Here is a 22,027-nt window from a genome sequence, read left to right on the forward strand (position 1 = left end):
GAGATCCCCTGGTGGATCCCTAGAGCCTCCCAGGCTGGAGGGGAAGGACTGATGACCCCGCAGCACTTGTGGGGGCAAAGATGGCTGCCTTGAGCTCTTTCTACAGCTATAGACAGAGCAGCCTGTGAGGACCACCCCCATCTACCAAAGCAGGGACTGGGGGGAGAAGTGACTTATCCGGAGCCCCCCACCCAGCTTTCCAGGGCTGCTCTGGGCCCCCCTGCTCCAGATCCACACTCTGCTCCTCCCCGTGGCCGGCCCAGGCACCTGGAATGAGGCACGGCCACCCTAGAAGATCCATCCTCTCTCTGCGTGGGTACCCTGAGCTCCACGGAGATCCACGGAAAGGATGAGGGGTGAGGGCGTGGACGTCACCAAAGAGCACGAGCGTTGACACTTAGCACGTATTAAAAACCAAAATTCAGCAGCGCACATTTTAAAGATCTTGTCAGCTTTATCCAACGGGTCATGAGTTGGGCAGCATTCCATCCAGCTAGCAGAAAGGAGCTCCAAGGAGTTGTGCAGATAAAGACTTTAATCGGCAGAAGGGAGCAGACACAAAAGTTATACTCAGGCAGAAAAGCGGGTTGGTTATTGCAAGGTCACTTTCTCCTCCTTATTCTTTTGTCCTTGCCGCATGGCTTGGGATCTTCGTTCTCTGACCAGGGATTGAACCCGGGCCCTCAGCAGTGAAAGCACAGAGTCCTAACCACTGGCCTGCCCAGGAATTCCCTGCAAAGTCACTTTATTTTGAGGGGACAGCAGGAGTAGATGACCTCACTAGTGCTGGTCAGGTGATTCCAGATTGATTGCTTTAAAAGATAGAATTTCCAGGAGAGCTGGAGCTGTATTGGTGGTGGTGGTTTAGGTGCTAAGTCATGTTTGACTCTTTCGACCGCACGGACTGTGTAACCCAGCAGGCTCCTCTGTCCACAGGATTTCCCAGGCAAGAATACTGGAGTGGGTTGCCATTTCCTTCTCCAGGGGATCTTCCTGACTCAGGGATCAAGCCCTGGCCTCCCGCATTGCAGATGGGTTCTTTACCAACTGAGCCAGTAATTAAGTTGTCTCAGTTGGGTGATGGAGGGCTTAGCATCAGTGACTCCATCTTGGGCCTGCTGTCTTGTTCTTGTTTTTTAACATTTATTTATTTGCCTGCACCAGGTCTTAGTTGCAGCACATGGGATCTTTAATTGCAGCACATGGGATCTTTAGTTGCAGCATGTGGGATCTAGTTCCCTGACCAGGGATCAAACCTGGGCCCCCTGCATTGGGATCGTAGAGTTTTAGCCACTGGATCACCAGGGAAGTTCCTGCTGTCTTGTTTTTAACACAAGCAGTGCAGCATCTGTTTTCTCATCCTTAAATGGGGATTATGATGCCTACTTTAGCCCAGGCTTGGCTGGGCACGGGGCGCCTGGCAGAAGGCAATAGTGTTAGCAAATGTTTTTTGACTTGTCCTAGGCATTACGGAGTGTTTTACGTGCCGTATCTCACTTAACCCTACCCCATAGCAGTTGTGATTCTCTGCCTTTTATTGATGAGGCAATCAAGGCTCAGAGAGGCGATGTGATTTGCTGAGGGCCACACAGTTGGTGAGGGGCAGGGCTGGGGTCTTCCCTATGCCAGAGCATATGCACATAGAGCGGCGTGGTCCTGTGCCCACCCCCAGACTGCCCTGGCTGGGCATCAGCTGTGATGGCATCTGCCTTGTGGACACAGAGAGGAAAATCAGGGTCGAGCTATGGCAGCCTTGGGACTCGGCGGGGGTGGGGGCAAGCAGGCTGGCAGGACAGTCTTGCTCTGTCTACGCCAGGAGAGCCTGGAGGTCACCCGAGGCGGAGCTGAGCCAGGTAGGGGTGGGGTGAGGCGAGGCCATGCCTGAGCTACTGCCCAGCTCCACTAGACAGTAATCCCAGTAAAGATGACCCCAGTGGAGTGCTCTTGGGGCTGGGGTGGGAGCTGCTGTTATCCCACTATTTGTAGGAGGAAATGGAGGCTCAGAGAGAGTGAGACAGCCTTTCCTATGTGTTGAGGCAGTCTGAACACGGGTTGGAAAAGAATTTCCAGACACAGAGCATTTCAGAAGGGAGTGAGTCTATTAAGAACAAAGAGCAGAGAGAAAGTGGGCACTGTGAGTGCAGTGGGCCAACCTCCTGACAGAGCAGAGAAAGCCGACAGTTTTTGTGGGTTAATAGCCAATTTTTATAGCCTCAAGACAAAGAAAATTCCTGCTGGAAGGTGGGAGTTATGTGATTGATTGGGGCGTCATAGGGTGTTTACTGGAGTGGGCATCTTTGCCAAATTAGGAGTCAGGAAGCTTCTTAGTGATGATCAGGGGCGCTTTGGGCAATGATTACAAAGGGGCTCAGTCAGCTTTGGAGGTGACCTTTGTTCTGGGCTCTGCTTCTGTGGCTTTGCTGCAAGGCCACCTGCGGCCTGGGGACAGGACTCCACCCTGAGCAGGACTTTACAGGAAGTCCAAGCTTGACCTCTGGACAGTGTGGGGATGGGGGGACATTTGGGGTGGGTGGCAGTCGAGATAAGACCATGCCCCCCAACCACGAGGGGTCCGTCTGCCCTTCCACTTCTTTGCTTTCCCCGACACTCCTGTCCCTGTCCCCTGGACTGACCCAGGCAGAGGCCAGCCCAGCTTTGGTTCCCACAGGCTGAGTACTCTCAGGTGCGTGCCCCGCCTCCTCCGAGCCCCCTTCCAGGCAGAGGTGTAGGGAGCTGGGGCTGCTAGTCCCCGGAGTGCGGTTGTGCAGGTTGCTCACTGTATGAAGTTGCCCTGCTGAGCCGTCACTTCCCTGTGGTCCTGCAGGGCTTCATGTACCTGGAGGGGGGACATCTTTTGCTAACTAGCCCCCAGGTGCCATAGGGGTAGCGCAGCCCTGTGGGAACGGTGTGTATAGAAGTGTTCACACTAGGAGGGAGTGGTCCTCTTCTGGCCTGACCCCTGGGCCCAGGCTTCCCAGGTTGATAACAGGACCTGCGGAAGGACGGCCCAGAAAATGCTTCTCTGAGTAGATAAGGCCGTGACTCAGCCCCTGCTTGAGGGGCCCTGCTGGAGACCGCCTGCCCCAGGGTCCAGATCCGTGGGGAACGCCTTGTGGCCTCCCCTCCAGCCTCAGGATGGGTTCTTAGCCCAGGACCAAGGCTGCTCTTCCTGCTCCCCTAACCTCTCGGCAGAAGAGCTGAGTGGCGGGAGGCAGGGAGTTCAGGGCGGACCCCATAAACTCCCTGCAGGCCCCCACCTGCCTGCTTCCCTGCCTGAGAGTCCATCAGACTCTGGCTCTAAGCCCAAGGCATGGTCTAGCTGGCCCTGCCTCTCTCTGTGATCCTGGGCTGGACACTCAACATGGCTGGGTCCCCCTTTCTCTACAGAGGCTCAGTGCCACCTGCAGAGACAGGGTGTGTGGGTGAGTGGGGGTCTGAGAGAGTGGTCTGTGAGCTGCAGGGGAGGGCGTTATTATTAAGCTCCAAGTACCCTGGTGGGGGTGCTTCCCAGGTGACACCAGTGGTAAAGAACCCACCTGCCAATGCAGGAGACATAAAAGATGCAGGTTCAATCCCCGGGTCAGGAAGACCCCCTGGAGGAGGGCACAGCAACCCACTCCAGTATTGCTGCCTGGAGAATCCCATGGATGGAGGAGCCTGGTGGGCCACAGTCCATGAAGTCAGAAAGGGTCCAAAGAGTCGGACACAACTTCGTCCACAGTTCATGAAATCATGAAGAGTCACAAAGTCATAAAGAGTCCAGAGAGTCAGACAAGACTGAAGTGACTGAGCACCTTGGTAGGAGCTTGGGAGGGAAGGGGGAGCTCAGAAAATTTTCTTTAACTCACAGGGGCCCAGCTGCTGCCCCACACTCAGAACCAGGGCTGGAGTGAAACTGGGGGAGTGGGTGGGAACAGGAGAGAGACAGAGCACCCCCTGGAGGACGGACAGGTGTGGGTGTCAGGTTCATGGTGGCTGACGTGGGGGGAGGGGTGAGCCTTGGGTCTGCCATAGGCGGCAAAAGAAAGAAAGTTAGTCGCTCAGTCGTGTCTGACTCTTTGTGACCCCATGGACTGTAACCCACCAGGCTCCTCTGTTCATGGAATTTTCCAGGCAAGAATACTGGAGCGGGTTGCCGTAGGCAGCAAAGCTCAGGCCCAACTGCCTCTTCTCCTGGCAAACTCAGTTTCCGCCCAGGCAAACTTCAGCTCTGTGTCTGGACCTCCATGTGAGTCCCTCCTCCAGACCAAAGGCTCCTTGAAAGTGGGATGGTCTGCCCCTGGACCCGGGACCTGGCCAGTCACATAGTAAGCGCCCTAAGAGTATATACACAGAGACTTCCCTGGTGGCCCAGCAGCTAAGACCCTGCGCTCCCAAAGCCGAGGGCCCAGGTTTGATCCCCAGTCAGGAAACTAGATCCCACATGCTGCAACTAGAGATCCCTTGTACTGCAACTAAGACCTGATGCAGACAAATAAATAAAAATTAAAAGAAGGAAAGTATATATAGACCCTCATGCTGGGAAAAAAACTGAAGGCAGGAGGAGAAGGGAACAACAGAGTATGAGATGGTTGGATGGCATCACCGACTCGATGGACATGAGTTTGAGCAAGCTCCGGGAGATGTGAAGGCCAGGGAAGCCTGACGTACTGCAGTCCATGGGGTTGGGTTGCAGAGTCCAACACGACTTAGCAACTAAACAACAATAGCAACACAGAGTGAGCGTCTTCCTGTGGCCGTGGACTCGTCAGCAGCCCATTTGGAATCAGGGGTCTGAGGGTGCCAACGTGTTCCAGCACAGCCACTGAGAAGGGTGCACTGACCACTCCACCATTTAAGCAAGACTGCAGTCACTTTCTCCGGGTACTCCTGAGTCCGACCATGCCCCCACCCTCCACCCTCCACCCTCGGGGGAGGGCACCCAAGGAGGCAGGGCACCGAGACCGGCCCTGCAGGGACACGAGCCTGCCTCGGAACCAGCCCCGTTGTCCTGGCGATGGCTCCTGTCCCAGGCACCTCGGGCACCCACGGGGGCAATTAGCGAGTGTGGGAGGGGGTTTCCATGGTGGCAGTCCCCAGGGGGTGCGGCTGGGGTTTCAGGAGGGGGCAAGGGCCGGCGGGGCCTTTCTCCTTTGTCTGGGCACACTAGGCCTTTGTTCTCAGCCAGCTCTCTCTGAGGACGGGACCAGGACCCAGGGTGGGGGGGGTGGGTGCAGACTCGGGTTAGAGTGCTCCCACTGCTGGTGGGGCTCCTGAAATCAGCAAGGGGAGGGAGCAGAAGAGGAGACAGAGTCCCACATGTGGGCCCAGCGTCCACTGGGGGAGCCCAGGCACAGGAGCCTCACCTGGCCCCAAGAGGCTGGGTGCTTGCTGTGGGTTCCTGTAGCTGGTAAACACCTTCCGGCAGCCAACGGGTAGCCTCCCTGTGCCCTGGGGAGCCGGGCGGGCGGGACTAGGAGGGGCGGGGCCGTGAGGGGAGCCAAGGTGGAGGGGAGGGGGCGGCTGGTGGAGGGTTGGGGGGGCAGAGGGCATTGATCTGACCACATGCAGACTTCTGTTCAGACTTTATTCCAGACCCCTCAGGAGCCTTTTGGGGTCCCCGTGGCCCAGCCCGTGCCCTTTCTCGCGCACACCTCCAGTGCGAGCTTGATGCGTGCAAGGGCCCAAGCACCGGGGCAGCCCTGTGGGTGGAGGGTGGCCTGGGTTCTCCAAAACCCACTCTGCAGCCTTCCATCCTCCTCAGGCCTGAGGCAGTCCACGGGAAAGGAGCGAGGCATCCAACCCCAGCTGTTAAGTGCGGTGCCCACTTCGAGGCTGGCATCCACTGTTCAGGCAGTTGGGATCAGGGGGACCCTGAGTCCGTGGTACCCTCAAAAGCGGGACCTACCCTCAGAATCGGGTGTCCAGGAAGGAGGTGGAGCTTCGATGGGACCTGGTGGGGCTCTCGATAGGGGGGCCCCTGGACCGGGTCAGCAGCCCATGGAAAGTCTTGCCTCGGGTCTGGGGCTTGCGCCGGGGTGGCTGGGGCTCCTCTGGTGGCTGTATCACGATGCGGGGCACCTCGGGCCGGGGGGTCCCCTGGGTTCCTGCCAGCTGCTGGGTCTCAAAGATGGCCGGGGCCCCGGGCAGGCGGGCCTGCGGCCTCGGGGGTGGCTCAGATGCTGATGCTGGCAGCTGGGCCAGCTGGGCCTTGATCTCCCGCTGCAGCTCCAGTTCGGACAGGGCCACGCCGTGCACCTGCGGGGAGTGGTTGATACTGAGCCTGGGGGAAGGCAGGAAACGATGAGATCCCCGCAGGGCGGGCAGTACACAGCCCCAGGAAGTGGCTGAGGGCTGAGGGGCTGACAGACAGACAAAGAGACAGACTAAGGGAGCCACAAAAAGCCACTTGAGGCCTGGGGTTTCCACATTCTCTGCTGCTCAGAGAACAAGTAGGGAGCCCCGTGCTTACTGTGACTACTCCCTCCGGGCCTCAGTTTCCCCAGCTGTGCAGGGGGCTGCCGGGCCACTGCAGGGGGCAGGCAAGGGGCACCCACCTGGGGCATGAAGACCTCTTCTTGCAGCTGGGCAGGCGGGATGGATCGAAGGGCGCCGAGCGTCTCCAGGAGCCCCGGGCAGGCCAGGCGCTGTTCAGTGGTGCCCAGCGCTAGGCGCACCAGGGTCAGCCCCACACGGAACAGCACCTTCACACCTGCAGGCCGGTGGGGCTCTCTCAGTGCGGGGCCAGCTCTCAGTCCGGGCCCAAACCCGTCCTTGGCCAGACTCCTTCCACCCTCCTGCAGCTCTGCCGCCTGGACTGAGAGCTGGTCGGCCACGTGGGGGCACCGGCCAGCGGGTCCCAGCAGCCACTGAAGCTTGTGGGCAGCGCGGCCTGCCAGGAGCCAAGGGCTACTGACAGCCTCAGACCGGGCCTTCTCATTCTGGGCCTTGGCTCCTCGCCCCATCCAGCGAGGGGCTGGGTGGTGACGGGACAGCCTTTCCAGCTCAGATCTGTGAGCTTCTGATTCTAGAAAGATTCAAGCTACAGCACCTCACACCTAGGCCAAGAGCACAGGGCACATATGCACACACACACACACACAGGCACGCACATGCACGTGACTTTGGCCTGCTCCTGGAGCCTCAAAGCCCCTCCCTGGCAGCCTCGGGTCTGCTGAGAAAAGCAGTCAGGGGACCAGTGAGGCCTGGTGACCACCGTGCCGTGTAAACGGACAACAGGACTACTAACGTCGTCACCGTCATCAAATGCGGGGGCCCCGCCCACCCCACCCTCGAGGTCTGAGTCTGCAGGGGAGGAGAAGCGGATGGGGACTTGGACATCCGGGGTTAGAAGGCTAAGCCAGTCTGAAGCCAAATGGGCATACAGCAGGTGCTCAGTCGATGCACTGATGGATTTCTACCATGCAACCACCGGACAAACTGTATAGAGCTGAATGCAAGTGTGCCGCTGATGGGGTACCAGGCAGGGCTCCAAAGACCCAGAGTCCAGCTCAGCTTCGCTCTGACTGCCCCCCGCTCTTGGCCTGGCACCTCTCCCCACACCCGCACCCCTCAAGTCATCCGTGGCCGGGACCCTGCGGACAGGGTCCTGCCTGCCTCTCCTTCTCCACCCGGCTCCACGTGGCTGCCTCTTCCAGGGGGCGGCCGCCAGCATATTTAAACAGCCCTCTCCTGCCGCTCCCCTACACTCTGGCACGTCCTTTGTTTTATTTTCTTCGCGGAACTTATGACAATCTATAAATATCTTGTTAATTTGGTACCGCTGCCTCCCATCCCCACCCCCACCAGAATGTAGGTCTCACTCACTCAAGTGGCCCTGGCTCCCAGAGCCGCGCCTGGCCTCCGAGGGCTCGCACTGAGGGCCCGGGGGCTCCACCTGCCATGCCCCCACCGTGCCCAGTCCCCGAGCTGTGCCACTGCTGTGGTGTCGCCAGCTCCTGCCCCATCGACCTTGGGGAAGCCTCCCTGACTCTAGCCGTCCTTGTGGTGGTCTCACTGCTGGCGGCGGGGGCTGCCGTTCCTCCCATTGGTGATGCGTGGCCAAGGGCGGGTTACCCTCGGCACACCCCAGCACCCAGGCCCGGGATCAGGGTCGGCGGTAGCGGTGGGGCAGAGCGGAGCTGGCACCTTCACCCTCTGCACCCACCAGGCACCCCCTCCTGCCCCCCCGCCCACCTGGCCGGCCCCCCACTCACCCTCGCTAAGAAAAGCGTCCCAGACACGCAGCACCGTGGGGAAGGGCAGGGAGCGGGCGAAGAGACACAGGAACCACTCGGGCAGGTAGAGCAGGGGCCCGACGCCCACCTTCTGCAGGTGCTTGTGCACACGCGGGAGCAGCCGTCGCAGCAGGGCCATGAACACCTCGGCGTCCAGCCGCACAGCCTCCTGAGGCCACGTCCGTCAGCACCACGACCCCAGGCCCCACCCAGTCACCAGGCTCCCACCCCCAAGCCAGCCCTCCCCCTGTGCCCTCGGGCTCCATCCCAGCCTCTCACCATGTGGGGCCCGTAGTAGCCGGGGAGGTAAACCTCGCAGATCTGTACCAGGCACCAGAAGGCCTCCTGGGGGCGGGCACAGGCCTTGAGTGCCCACCGCAGAAGGGACCGCAGGGGGAGAGGGGCACAGGGGAGGGCCTGGACACCATCTGGGGTGACTCTGGAGCCAGGAGCCTGGTCTCAGTGCTAGGGGTGGGGTTGTGGGGGGTGGGTCTTACCACAAAGCTCCCCGTTGCCTAGAAAGAGGCCTACCAAGGGGTGTAGGGGTCGGAAGTCACAGGGCTCAGAGGGCTGAATTTGAGGGTTGCAGGGTGGAGGCTCACTGGTCAAGGGTAGCGGAGGTCCCAAAGTTCAAGTGTTAGGTTCTTGGGGTCATTGGGGTCAGGGATCATGGTCACAGGGTTCAGAATCAGGGGTCATAAGGTCAAGGTGATAACATCCAGACTTTTAGATCATTGGGCCAAAGGTCAGGGGTCAGGGTTCGATGTTCCTGGAATCAAGGTCATTGGGCTTGACGGTCACTGAGGTTGGCAATCACGAGGCCCTGGCTCACTAGGACAGGTTTGCGTGGGACTTGAGGATCCTAGGTCCCGGAGGCCAGAGTTCTGGGGGACGGGGGGGGGGGGGTGGTGGTCATGGTCCAGGGCACAGGTTGCCTTGGCCCCTGGGTCACTAGAGTTGGGGGTCTAGGGTCTCGGGTAACTGAAGTCAGAGTTCCTGGGGGTGGGCGTCTGGGTCTGGGGTCCCTGCCACAGGGCTGAGGGCACTCACCTCTGGGGGCAGGTGCATGAGCAGCACAGCGGCCACAGGGCCCTGGGCCTGGCAGTAGCCCTGCTCCGGCCGGTACAGGGTGTAGGCCTTCAGTACCTGCAGGAGCCCCTGCTGCCTGTGCCAGAAGACCCCATCAGGGGCCAGTCCTCCCGGCATCCCTCCCATACCCTCTGGCGGCCCTTGCCCAGGCCTCGGCCCCTCAGGGGCCTTGCTGGGTCCTCTGAGATGCCAGGGTCAGGGACTCGGCCAAAGCCCCTGGGGGTCGGGGACTGGGGGTCCCTGGGCATCTCCGGCCTCGTACCCGTGACCCTGGGGTGACACAAACATCTCATGCAGCGGGAACTGACGGTGCAGGTCCCTGCCGATGGTTTCCATCCACTGCGGGTCTCCCGGGGCCTCAGCCAGGTTCTGCAGGTGGGCAAGAAGGTGGAGGTGAAGGCCCAGAGGGGTGAAGGGCTTGGGGAGGGGGCTGGGACCCCTGCCAGTCCCCTCACCTGGTAAGTGCCAGGGTTGTTCTTCTGACACACGTGAGCCCCGCACAGAAGGGGCCAACATCGGGCCCGCAGGGCTGAGGGGATGCCTTTCCGGCACTGCATCTTTACCTGCAGGTGAGGCCAGGGCACCCCGTTAGGCCAGCCACACCAGATTCCCCTGCTCCTCTCAGCAGGCCTCAGGCACAATCTACTATCCGGCAAGAGTCTCCGCGAGGAGCAAGGAGCGAAGGCAGGAGGTGCTGGGACACAGGAGGCTGAATTTTGCCAGGCAAAGGGGGACAAGTCAAGGAGGCCCGCGTGGGACCGCTCTCCCCTCACCTTCTTGTACCGCCGAGACATGGTTTTCTCCCAGTGTGAAGTCATCTCCACCCACTTCATCTCCCGCTGGCGGATGAGGTCTGCAGGAGGGTAACCCGGCCTGGGGATACACAGCACCAGATGTCCAGACACGGGACAGCCACATCCACCACCTTTCCTGCTACCTGGGTGAGCCCAACTCTTGGCCCTTGAGATCTCTGGGAATCTCTGGGGTGGGGAGTGACCTGTCACCCAGGAGTTGCCAGTGGTTGTCATGGGGACAGGAAAGGATGTGGCTCCGATGTGGGCGGCAGCAGGAGACACTGAAGAGGGTGTGTAGGTGTGTGTTGGGGGAGGGGCTGGTTGACTGTCCCCCAGGATGGGGACACAGACAACTCATCGGGGAAGTTGAGTAGACAGAGCCCAAGAGCTAGAAACCAGGAGTCTTCTCTGAGCCTGATTCTGTCTCTGATGGCGGTGTGACCTCCCTATCTTATCTCCGAACTTGTCTTCCTATCAGCACCTGGGGAAGGGGGAGGACTGGTAGGGGAAGAAGTGTGGGCTCTATGACCTCGGGATTCCTGGGCCGGATTGAAAGGAGAAGCGGGTTCAGCCCCTCTGGGAACCCTCAGAGACTGGGAGGAAGAGACACACAGGGACCCACCCCCCACAGCCCTGCTAACCTTAAGATTCCATCTAGAACCCGAAAACAGGTGATACTAGCTGAGTCCCCAGACCCTTCGAGGACCCTTGAGGTTGGGCCTCACTCTAGAATTCAGCACTCAGCCTCCACCATCAGGCCCAGCACCCCGTAATCCCCTCATCCCTTCCCCACTTACCCTGGCTCTGCTGCGCTGCCCCCAATGAAGCCGTAGCGGTCAGCCTGTCGATATGGGCCAGGCCCGCTCAGCTCTGAGTCGGACCCCAAAGAGCTGGAGTCATCCTGCAGCTCGCCGGGCTGCGCCAGGTCCTCGCCCAGGGCCTGGGCCATGGCGCCACCAACCCCTGGTGCTGCAGGCTGCAAGATGTGGGGACAGCCAGTGTGAGCGGGGGCTCCTGGCCAGCCTGGGGCCGGGGCGCCTCTTCAGCCAGGCCTCAGCCCCAGGACCTGCTCACTTGGTCTAAGAGGAGAGGCTGCAGGGTATCGCACCACACCCGTTCGGTCCCCTCTCCTCTTGCAGGGTTGGGGTGGGGCACAGGCCCAGATGGTGCAGAAAGACCAGGCCCCCTGCTGGAGACCCAGGCCCAGCCCCTGTCCTCAGCAGCCCAGCTTACCTCCCTGCTGCACCTCACCTCCTCCTCTCACTTCCTCCTCAGCCACAGCTTCAGCAACCCGCTGGGGGCCCCTCCCAAGTGCGTGGGGGGGGTACCCCTTCCTCTCCAGGGCTCTTCCGGCCTGCCCCAGTGGCCCTGGGCCATGGGCTCCTCCCACCACCCCGGTGGGTTGGGTGGGTGCAGGCCTGGGTTCTTGTGCTGGGTGTGATGCAGCCAGGGCCTGCCAGAGATAGAGAGGCCACGCTGCCTCCAGATGTGAGGTCACCGGCAAATAAAATACTCAATTCAGGGTTCCAGTGAGCATTACACTTTATTTAACATTTCCTCTTTTGTTAATGCTTTCGACAAGTCAAACAGTAAGGCATTACTGTGCTACTCAAAACACAAGGATGAGACATGAAAAAATAATAATAATGATGTAGCATGCACCATAGTCAATGGGGACCAAAATGAGCTCGGAGTTCAGTGACAGGTGTCTGGGTCTGGTCAGCCGTCTGCAGGCCACAGGGACCCTAGAGGTAAGAGTTTCTCCGTCAATCTGAAGACAACCCTTGCTATCTTTGAGCCTGTTTCCTTTCCTGCACTTCGTGGACTTAATCTGCACTCTCTGGAGAGACCCAATGAGATACCAATGAGGTCACAACACCTTCCAGCCCGGGGCAGAAGTGGGAGGAACTACTGGGCCCTTGAAAGAGAAAAACAACTTCACACTACTTCCGGCCGCACATCGCCGGTGCAAGGGTGGGTAACTCCTCAAGGGCGGAACTAGAGTCGACCTCGCCCCGTGAAGCCCCGCCCCTTGCAGGCTCCGCCCCGCCCACCAGGTCAACCGAACCCCGCCCCCTGGCCGAGGCCCCGCCTCCCGGGTCGCCTCGGGCCCGGGGCCTGGCGTCCAGCGGAGGCGCTAGAGCGCAGGGGCGGCGAGCGACCGGGCGGACCGGGGCGGGGCCGGGCGCGGCGGGGCGGGGCGGGCGGCCGAGGAGGCGGGGCGGCGGGCCGGGGCGGGCCCGGGCGGGCGGAAGGAGCACCAGGCCGGAAGGAGGCCGCGGGAGGGCGGGAGGCAGGACTGGGCCCGGAGGTGCTGGGCTAGAGCGGCGGCGCCGCCATGTCCGACAGCGAGAAGCTCAACCTGGACTCTATCATCGGACGCCTGCTGGAAGGTTGGCCGGGGCGGCGAGGGAGGTGGGCGCCCGCCGCGCCCTGGTCCCCTGCCCGGCCCGGAAGTGGCGCGCGGGTGGACCTGCCCCTCCCAGGGCCAGCTTCGACTGGGCGGGGACGGGCCGCGAGGTCCCGTGGCCACATTCGTCGCCCCCCCTTCCACCCCAATCGCGGCGCGCTGGGAGGTCTGGGGTTGCTCCCCTTTCCAGAGCAGGATCGGCGTTGGGGGTGGCGCGTAAGGATTGGCCTGGGCTCTTGGCTGAGGGAGAAACCCGAGAAGCCTAGTCCCCCAGGAAGGGGTCCTGTGCTTGGAGGTTTTGGGTGGCCTCTGCGCACAGCAGTCCCCTCGCGAGCGCCTTGAGGGCAGTTGGGGGTCCTAGGAGGCTCAGCAGCAACAGCTGCTCCTGGGCTAGGCGGGGCGGGGAGGCCCAGGCGCCCCCACTCAGAAGTGCCTGTGGGGTCACCGATGTCATTCACCCTCTTCGCTCCTGAGGAACCTGCGTCCTGACGCCTCTTCCCGCCCCCAGTGCAGGGCTCCAGGCCTGGAAAGAATGTACAGCTGACAGAGAACGAGATCCGTGGTCTGTGCCTCAAATCCCGGGAGATTTTCCTGAGCCAGCCCATTCTTCTGGAGCTGGAGGCACCCCTCAAGATCTGCGGTGAGCCTCCAGCCCAGGTCCCCGTGGCCTCCTGAAAGCGGCCTTGCCACCACCCCTCCCAAGTCCCTCCTCCCTTGGGCCCGACCCTGACCCTGGGTTCATGTTTAGGCTGCCCCTAGTGCTGACCTGGTTCCCTGGGTCACAGGTGACATTCATGGCCAGTACTATGACCTTCTGCGGCTGTTCGAGTATGGTGGCTTCCCTCCAGAGAGTAACTACCTGTTCCTGGGGGACTACGTGGACAGGGGCAAGCAGTCTTTGGAGACTATCTGCCTGCTGCTGGCCTATAAGATCAAGTACCCAGAGAACTTTTTCCTGCTCCGTGGGAACCACGAGTGTGCCAGCATCAACCGCATCTACGGCTTCTATGACGAGTGTGAGTGGGCAGAGCGTCCTGGGCTGCTCTGGGCCTGAAGGGCCATTCAGTGGCCTCCTTGCCATTCAGTGCGACCCTCATGCTGACCTGGTGGCTGGGGTGTCAGCGTCTGACAAACACCTGCTAAGCTGAGCACCGTGAAGGTAGACCAGCCCATGCCGCCCTCCCCTGCCCTCCTAGAGCGGGTCCTGGCACTCAGGAGGGACCTGGCTGGTGGCTGCTGACTGAAGGGCTGCCAGGATTCTAAGGCAGGGCCTCACCTGCTGACACTCCCCTCTAGTGCATCCGGTACTTAAGCACTTAGGAGGCCTGTCAGGACTGGACTCCTCTGTTACCCAGAAGCCAAGATGAACCAGACCCCGTCTCAACCTGGCCCTGCTCTTGTGCAGGGGGTGGGTGCCAACCTTGAGGTCGTGCCAGAAGTGGAACTCTGGGGTTCCTGGGGACTCAGCTGCTTTAGAATTGTCTGGGAGGCAGTGGGTGTTCTGGGAGTAGGGGGGCGGGTGTTCGGTTTCCTTTTTTGCCTTCTGTTCTCTCCTCCTAGCTGTGTCTGAACAACACACAATGTGCCCTGGAAGGCCTGGAGACCTGGGCTGAGGGGTGGGGCAGAGAGGCCCTCTGGTGAGCTGTCTCCTTCCCCCTGGGCAGGCAAGAGACGCTACAACATCAAACTGTGGAAGACCTTCACTGATTGCTTCAACTGCCTGCCCATCGCTGCCATCGTGGACGAGAAGATCTTCTGTTGCCACGGAGGTGAGTATGGCTCTGGGCGTGTGAATGCTTGGGAAGGATGAGCCTCCCAGGGCGAGCACCCCTGGGGACCTTGGGACAGAGGCGTCAGCTGCAGATGTGTTCCCGGAAGCCAGGAACAACTCTCCCTGGAGTCCTGGTACGGGTAGTACTTTTTCCACGAAGTCCCCCCGCACTGCAGCATTAGGCTGCACCGTCGTGTCACGGCCTCACCTTCTTGCGTGGAGTTTGCTTGTCCCCTTTCTCCAGGGCTTCCCTGGTGGCTCAGATGGTAAAGAATCTGCCTGCAATGCGGGAGACCCAGGTTTGATCCCTGGGTTGGGAAGATCCCCTGAAGAAGGGAATGGCTACCCGCTCCAGCTTTCTTGCCTGGACAGTCCATGGGGTTGCAAAGAGTCGGACACGACTGAGCAGCTAACACTTTCTCCAGGGAGCTGTGTGCTCCTTGAAGGGACAGGGACTTGGAAGAGGCAGAAGGTGATGAGTTCTGCCTGTGTAGGCTCCCAGGAATCCTGGAGAGGTGGGGGGCAGAGGCTGATTGGCAAAGGCTGCCTGGAGGAGGTGACCTGCCCCCTGTGCCCTCCAGGCCTGTCCCCAGACCTACAGTCCATGGAGCAGATCCGGCGTATCATGCGGCCCACAGACGTGCCTGACCAGGGCCTGCTCTGTGACCTGCTGTGGTCTGACCCTGACAAGGATGTGCAGGGCTGGGGCGAGAACGACCGCGGCGTCTCCTTTACCTTTGGAGCCGAGGTGGTGGCCAAGTTCCTGCACAAGCATGACCTGGACCTCATCTGCCGGGCACACCAGGTGGGCTGGCAGCCCCCGTCCGGGTGAGAGCGGGACTGGCAGGCAGCTCCTGAACTAACCGCCTCCACCCTTGTCCAGGTAGTAGAAGACGGCTATGAGTTCTTTGCCAAGCGGCAGCTGGTGACACTCTTCTCAGCCCCCAACTACTGCGGCGAGTTTGACAACGCAGGTGCCATGATGAGCGTGGACGAGACGCTCATGTGCTCCTTCCAGGTGGGGGTCGGGCTGGGGGCGGGTGGGCCCAGGGGCCTATGGCTCGGCCCCTTGAACCTGACCAGTTTGTTTCTTCTAGATCCTCAAGCCCGCCGACAAGAACAAGGGGAAATATGGGCAGTTCAGTGGCCTGAACCCTGGAGGCCGGCCCATCACCCCACCCCGCAACTCCGCCAAAGCCAAGAAATAGCCTCCGTGTGCCTGCCCTCTGCCCCGGATGGTGGATTGTACAGAAATCACGTGGCTGCAGGGGGCTCATGCTGGCCCCCCAGGCCCACCCATCACGGGGAACACGGAGGCTTGGTGTATTTCTCTTTTTTATGAATCAATAGCAGCATCCAGTCCCCCAGGGCTCTTCCCGCTTGTACCTACAGCGGCTGCAGGCAGGATCCTGGGGCTAAGGCTGCAGCTCAGGGCAAAGCAGGGCCAGACTGGGGATCTCCAGCCTTGCTTGGGCTCAGGGCTGGCAGCCAGATCCTGGGGCAACCCATCTGGTCTCTTGAATAAAGGTCAAAGCTGGATTCTTGCCATAGCCTCTGTCTCCCTTGTCCCAAACACTGGGCCTGGCAACCCTTCTGCCCAGAGCCACTTGGGAGGCTTGCTGGGCTTGGGGCCCCAGCCAGGAAAACCCCAGCCACATGCTCAGGTCCACAGGGGCCCTTGGAATTTCCAAGCCAGGGCCAAAGAGTTCGGGGAAAGCAAGCAAAACAGTGTGTGCCAGTCACAGGAGATCCCAGTGGTGTGCTCAGGATTTGAGGGAGGGGCGGGTCATGATTGGCAGAAGGTGGATCAGCAGGGGCAAAAGCCCCACAATGATTTTTTTCTTTCTTAGGGAGGTGGGCTTAGAGAAGGCAGTCCCCCAGTTCTGGCCACAGGGTTGGATTAAGAGGTGAGGGAATTCCCTGCAGAGGGCAGCTCAGCACCAAGACTGGGAAGAGACATGATAGATTGAGGGTTGAATGAATGATTGGGGGTTGAAGGGAAACAAGACCCAGGCCAGGCAAGGCCCTGGGGGAGGTGGCAGGACCAGTCAGCTCAGCTCCAGCAGGGCGCACCTCTACCATCCACCAAGGAGGAGAGCAGACCTGCCCTGGCTGGCCTTGGGAGAGGGGCGGGGCGGGGCTTCATCTGGCCCAGTCCTCAAACATGGACTTCTCCGGCTCAGCCTTCGCCCTCACTGTCTTCAGCCAGCACAGGGCTGGGGCCCTGAGGAGAGTGTGCAGGGGCCAGGATGGAGCCAAAGAACAGCGAGCGGAACTGGCGAGAGAACAGAGGAAGCCGAATGAGCTCTGGAGGCTGCTCCCTCCCTCCGCCTCCCATCCCAGCCCCTGCCTCCGGGCTTCCTGGTGTCTGACTCTGCAACCCCATGGACTGTAGCCCACCAGGCTTCTCTTTGTCCATAGGGATTCTCCAGGCCAGAATACTGGAATGGGTTGCCATGCCCTCCTCCAGGGGATCTTCCCCACCCAGGGACTGCACCCAGGTCTCCCGCATGGTTGGTGGATTCTTTCCGTCGGAGCCACCAGGGAAGCCCCTCTGCCTCTCGCCCCTACCTTCTTAGGCGGGGGAGTCCCAGGCACTGTGCTGGGCTCCATGTCATCATCTTCCTCCTCTGAGTGGGGGCTGGAGCTACAGGGGCGCTGGAGGCCAGGTGAAAGGGAGATGGAGGGCAGTGCCCGGGAGCCCTCGCTGCCCACGGTGGTTTCCATGGCGATCATGTAAGAGTCCATGTCGTCGACAGCAAAGTCATCCAGGTCTAGGTGGGGCGTGCTACAGGCAGAGACAGTTTATCAGCCGGGGGACAGAGTTAGGGCCCGGCCTGGAGGGCTCAGCCAGGGCCTGCAGGAGCCTAGTGACCACTGGTGACCTCTTGGTTTTATTACTTCCTGATTTGGTGGGAGGGGAAAGGATGGGGGGTGGTGTTTTAAGTGGCTGCTTCCGGGAGGGGGTCGACCTAGAATCCTTTCATCAGAGTTCAGGTAGAGGCCTGAGGGAGGCATCCTGGGGGCCGCTTCAGCTTGGCTGGGGGAGGGGAGCGGCAAGTCCAATGAGCTGGGCCACCGGGGGCCCAAGCCCCCACCTTCCCAGGGGACAGGAACTGGAGAGCACTGGGGCCCAGGGACATGCTGGGCGGAGGGCCAGGCCAAACTTCCTCCGCTTAAACTACGCTGGGCCTATCCTCCCCAACCCACCTGCCCTTTCAGCCACCTGCTTCCCCCATCCCAGGCAGCCCCCTGCCTCCCAGCAGCCCTTTTCCCTCCTTGGCTTGGGAGGAGGCCTCAGCCAGAGAAGGAAGCCAGCCCGACCTTGGGGATACTTCCCTGGGTGGGGGGATCTCTGAGTACAGCTGACCAGTGGGGCTGAGCCTGCAGGGCTGGGGCTCGACAGGAAGTGGGGATGGGGGGTGCACAGCGTGGGGGGTGCAGACGCTAGAAGTGGCAGGCTCCAGCCTGGGTGCACAGGGTGGGCGGAGCTCTCACCTGTGAGCCTGAAGCCGGGGCTCTGGCCGCTGGAGCTCCTCTTGGGCACGCAGGGTCTGGGGGTACGAGTCCGGCTCCGAGAGTGTGGCCAGGACAAAGTGGCCGTCCAGCAGAGAGTCCTCGATGGCAAAGATGGCTGGCCTGGGCAGGTGACAGGTCCAGGCGTGGTCAAGGCCCTTTGGCTTCTGGCACCCCAGAGCTCCCCTCCCTATCCCAAGGCTGGGCCTTACCTGCCCGGGGCATCGAAGTGAATGCTGAGGGACAAGTTAGCGGACTCTGCGAAGCTCAGGAGCCCCTGGGAAGGGAGAAGCAGAGCATGGAGGCAGGGCAGAGAGGAGGGGTGGACGGGGCGGTGAGCGCGCGGCAGGAACCTCACCCGGAATTCCTTGAGGCAGAAAGTGATGGCTACCCCTTCCTGGGCCTGCAACTGCTGGAAATCCTCCTCTCCGATGCTCATCTCCGTCACCATGGCTTTGACAGCGCTGTCTGCGGGGGGGGGGCAGCGACAGGAGGAAGCCGGGCTCTGCCCCACCAGCCCGTCTCTGCTCTCTGCCCGCCCCACCCAGTCTCTGCTCTCTGCCCCAGGCCCCATCGGTCCCCTCACCTGCCTCCTCCTCTTGGTAGCTACGCAGGATGACCCTGCGCCCGCGGCCGATGCCCAGCGTCACTTCAGCCAGTGCGGGGGGGAAAGGCAGAACAGCCTCCACCAGGACCCTGTGAGGGGGGCACAGCATCACACCTGAGGCTCGGCCCCGCCCAGCGGCTTTGCTCTCAGAGGACCTGAGGTGGGACAGCGAGGCACACCAACGTCCGAAGAGAACCAGAACCAGGCCAGGCCTAGCACGGCCCCAGGGTGGAGCACGGGAGCAGCAGGACACGGTCCCTGCCTCATCCAAGGCTCCCAGGATGTGGGAGAGCAGTCCTCTTGCGAGAGATGGAGGCAGACAAGAACAGGCTCACAGAAGGCAGCAGGAAGTTCAGGCGGTTTGGGCTGAACTGAACCAGGCAGGCGGCACCTGCCCATCCAGGGTTGGGAGACCAGACCCACACTGTCCACGTAAACACTGCCTTACAAACAGTCCGCAGGTCCCTGTCTAGTAGAGACAGGCTGGTAAAGAGTTACAGGTGAAATAACACCTGGAATTTGCCTCGAGACAACTGGGACAGAAGTTGGTTATCTGCTTAAGATGAATTTGAAATTGTCCATAAGACAAAGAGAAACCATCACTCGTTTTAAAAGAAAGAAAAATCCTCAAAACCCGGACCATGGATTGATTCCCTCTTTCTCTACCCAAAGGAATCCTGGGCAGTGCTATTTCAACACAACTCAGAAAAACCAAGTCAGGGCTCAAAGGGACCTTCAAGTTACCATATCCTGTAGCTACCAAAAGCAAAGAAACATGAGACCTTGGGTTACTCGAGTGCAAGGGGCACCCTGCACATGGGCAGGTGGGAGGGGACCCACTCCTCTCTGGTCTTCTCCAGGGACCTTGGCGTCTGCTGGGCTCCCCATCTCCCAGGCCCTGCATGGTCCCTGTGACTGCCCAGAACGGCTCCTCTCCTATAGCTGGTTATTCAGGCAGCCCTCCAGGACCGTGACCTCCCTGTCCAGCCGCGGCCTGAGGACCCCTCAGGGCTAGAACCCAGCCAGGTAGGAAGAGAGGCTGCCCTTGAATGGGGATCATCCCAGAAGGATGACCAGATCAGAGAAGGGTTACAAGTCCCGGAGCCCCAAAAATTAAGGGACCTTCAAAGGTGTTCAGGCCAGAGGAGACATGAGGGCAAGCCGGAGACCTGTTCTTTGAAAGAGGAGTCCGAGTGGGTCTGAGCGGTCAGAAAGCCAAGTCAGACTTTGCGGTGGAGAATACAGACTCAGGAGACAGGAACATGGAACAAGGGAACATGTTCCTTGTTCCTAACTCCAGCCTCTGCCCTTAAAGAGCCAGTCAAGGCCCTGAAAGCAAACCCGGTCAGATGAACGCTTGGAGGGTCACAGATGCCCTGCAGGAAAAACAGAGGAGGTGCCTCCTTAAACTGATTCCTGAGGCCGAAAGAAGGAAGAGAAAAGCCTAGGGCTCGGCGTGCAACCAGGGGCGTGCTCACCTGGCTGGGGCACGGAGCACATGGGGACACAAGGCTGGGTCGAAGACGGCCTGCAGGGACTCGCAGTCCTGGAAGGACAGGTTGTGAGTCTTCCTCACCCCTGGATGGGCAGACAGGGTCTCAGTGGGCTCGCCAACCTCTAATCCCACACTGCAAGGACCCCTGGGTCAGCCAGCTGCTCACTCACCATATTTGCAGTGCAGCTGAACTACCAGGCGGCTGCTCCTGTCATTCAGGGAAATGCAGCATTTCTCCACAGTCTTTTCCAGCATTGCCAGTGAGCGGAAGACTGACAGGAAGGACTAGATGAGGGAAACACATCCGCTCAGCATTGCGCCTCCACCAACTGGCTCTCACGTCCAGTCCCCGTGGGCTCTGACCCATCATGGGCTCAGCACTGTCACACCAGGAAAGGACCCCTCACACATGCAGATATCTGCACCCTTTCAGATCTTCGTTCGTGCTCTTACCCTGGTCTGGAATGCCTTCAAAAGACGTGCTTATCTTTCAAGGACCAACCTCAAAGTCATTTACTCCCTGCAGGTCCCTGGAAGATTCAGCTACCCTCTCCACGCGGCCCATTATCCCCATGGATGTCTCTACTCAGTCCTGGCCCTGCGTTCTGCACCGGATTGCTCCGGTATACATCTCTCCCCCTGCAGGCACCTGCTGTGTGCCCCAGAGCAAACTGCACTACGGGGAGGGGTTCCTGGGGGAGTGCCCTGCCACTGCTGGGGGACCCGCCTCACCTTCATCAGGATCTTACAGCGCAGCTGGTCCTGACCAGGGGTGGCCACCTGGTACTGCTGGAAGAAGAGGGGGGCAAAGAGGAAGCAGGCGTAGGCCGAGCGGGAGGAGTTCACGGTCCGGAGGGAGAGCTGGGGCCAGGAAAAGTGGGGAGAAAGATGTGGTCACCAGCAGTGCTGGGCCCAGCCCTCAGGCCAGCTTTGGCCCAGGCACTTGCCCCAACGGCTTCTGTTCTACCATCACCTGCGGAAGCCCGCCCTCTCCTTCCAGTCATCCGTGGTGTCCTCCATGCAGCCTTCCCCAAGTACCGAGTGGGCCTCAGCGCTGCCCCTTCCACAGCAAGGGCGTGACCCAGCCTTCAGCCCCCCGTGCCTTTTACCTAATCACCCCCACCAGGCACTTTAGGGAGGGCAAGGGCTCTCGATTCGGACACCAGCCTGGGAAGATGACAGGGCCCAAAGGGACGTCCCAGCAACAGGGGAGGCCCCTGCTAAACTCAGCAAACGTGCCCACCGGGCACCCTGCCTGATGGGGCGAGACTCGAGCCCCGATCAGGGCTCCCTGTTGGGACTTTCACGCCACTCCCCCATACCCGGTCTCCTCACCCCGTCTTCCAGGGGCTCCAGGTAGAGTTCGTCCCCGATGCGGGACAGGGAGTGGACGGCCTTGCCGAGCACTGCGGGGAAGAGGGGAGAGACAGAGGTTTGCGGGCGCCTCGGGCTGCCCCACGTGGTTCCAGCCCCCGGCCGGCCCCGACTCACCCTTCACGTTGCTGCCCGTGACCAGACACTTCATGCTGCCCGCAGTGACCGGGATGGGGCAGGCGGCGGGCTACGGGCCGAACCCCAGCTCAACGGTCCCCTCCGGATCGCTCCCGCGGCTCCAGGCGGCCTGGGGTTCCCTTCCCGCGCACCGCCCCCCGGCAGCCCCGCCCCCGCCTCCTGATTGGGCCGCAGGCCGGCAGCTCTGTCACGTGAGAAAGACGCTCGCCTGCTGCGCGTCACGTGACGGAGTCTGCGCCCGGGGCGGGTCCTGTCACGTGACCCGGGAGTGCCGGCTTCCTCAGTGCGGTCCGGGCCCACCCTCTGCCCTCGAGCGCCCCGGGCAGCCGGGTGGGTCAGCTGGGCCCACAGCGGCCGCGCGCCCGAACGCGAGGTACCCAGAGGGTGTCCGGGAGCGAACAGTGGGCTCGGAATCCGGAGATGGGCGGGCGGGCCCGGCCGGGGTCACTAAATTAGTACGGATTTCCTGGACGTCTGTCGGGCGCCGGGGGGTGCGTACGGGGTCGATGCAAGACCGTCTCACCCCGTCCCAGCGGGCCGGGGACGCAGACAGAAGCAGCAACTACCAGCTCTGAAAAGATGGTAACGCACCTTGCTACAGGATCCCGGGGTGGGAG

General features: G+C 61.0%; 3 protein-coding genes across 5 annotated transcripts; 1 reads left to right on the top strand and 2 right to left on the bottom strand.

Annotated features, from left to right (window-relative positions):
* Positions 1-5,549: 5,549 nt before the first annotated feature.
* TBC1D10C (TBC1 domain family member 10C) lies at positions 5,550-11,473 on the bottom strand. 2 transcript variants are annotated; one of them, XM_061162535.1, is made up of 10 exons: positions 11,351-11,473; positions 10,897-11,075; positions 10,079-10,178; positions 9,761-9,868; positions 9,568-9,674; positions 9,267-9,381; positions 8,496-8,561; positions 8,196-8,385; positions 6,537-6,691; positions 5,550-6,237 (listed from the first exon to the last, which is right to left on the bottom strand). In XM_061162535.1, the coding sequence occupies exons 2-10, from the start codon at positions 11,046-11,048 to the stop codon at positions 5,890-5,892; spliced, it is 1,341 nt and encodes a 446-aa protein (XP_061018518.1). In that variant the 5' UTR covers positions 11,049-11,075; positions 11,351-11,473; the 3' UTR covers positions 5,550-5,889. The 2 variants fall into 2 exon arrangements, with proteins under 2 accessions (XP_061018518.1, XP_061018508.1); XM_061162525.1 differs by having other exon boundaries at positions 11,333-11,426.
* Positions 11,474-12,337: 864 nt separating this feature from the next.
* PPP1CA (protein phosphatase 1 catalytic subunit alpha) lies at positions 12,338-15,824 on the top strand. The gene is made up of 7 exons (XM_061162649.1): positions 12,338-12,492; positions 13,018-13,149; positions 13,295-13,525; positions 14,174-14,278; positions 14,862-15,085; positions 15,164-15,298; positions 15,378-15,824. Exons 1-7 carry the CDS (start codon positions 12,438-12,440, stop codon positions 15,486-15,488), a joined length of 993 nt encoding a protein of 330 aa, XP_061018632.1. The 5' UTR covers positions 12,338-12,437; the 3' UTR covers positions 15,489-15,824.
* A 38-nt stretch (positions 15,825-15,862) lies between these two features.
* Positions 15,863-21,553, bottom strand: RAD9A (RAD9 checkpoint clamp component A). Of its 2 annotated transcripts, XM_061162635.1 has the most exons (11): positions 21,390-21,553; positions 21,234-21,304; positions 20,631-20,759; positions 20,069-20,183; positions 19,882-19,981; positions 18,383-18,492; positions 18,155-18,264; positions 18,009-18,073; positions 17,779-17,919; positions 16,852-17,068; positions 15,863-16,555 (listed from the first exon to the last, which is right to left on the bottom strand). In XM_061162635.1, the coding sequence occupies exons 1-11, from the start codon at positions 21,421-21,423 to the stop codon at positions 16,460-16,462; spliced, it is 1,188 nt and encodes a 395-aa protein (XP_061018618.1). In that variant the 5' UTR covers positions 21,424-21,553; the 3' UTR covers positions 15,863-16,459. The 2 variants fall into 2 exon arrangements, with proteins under 2 accessions (XP_061018618.1, XP_061018608.1); XM_061162625.1 differs by having other exon boundaries at positions 18,009-18,264.
* Positions 21,554-22,027: the final 474 nt, after the last annotated feature.

This window comes from Dama dama, chromosome 2, assembly GCF_033118175.1.
Source record: "Dama dama isolate Ldn47 chromosome 2, ASM3311817v1, whole genome shotgun sequence".
Taxonomy (NCBI): domain Eukaryota; kingdom Metazoa; phylum Chordata; class Mammalia; order Artiodactyla; family Cervidae; genus Dama; species Dama dama.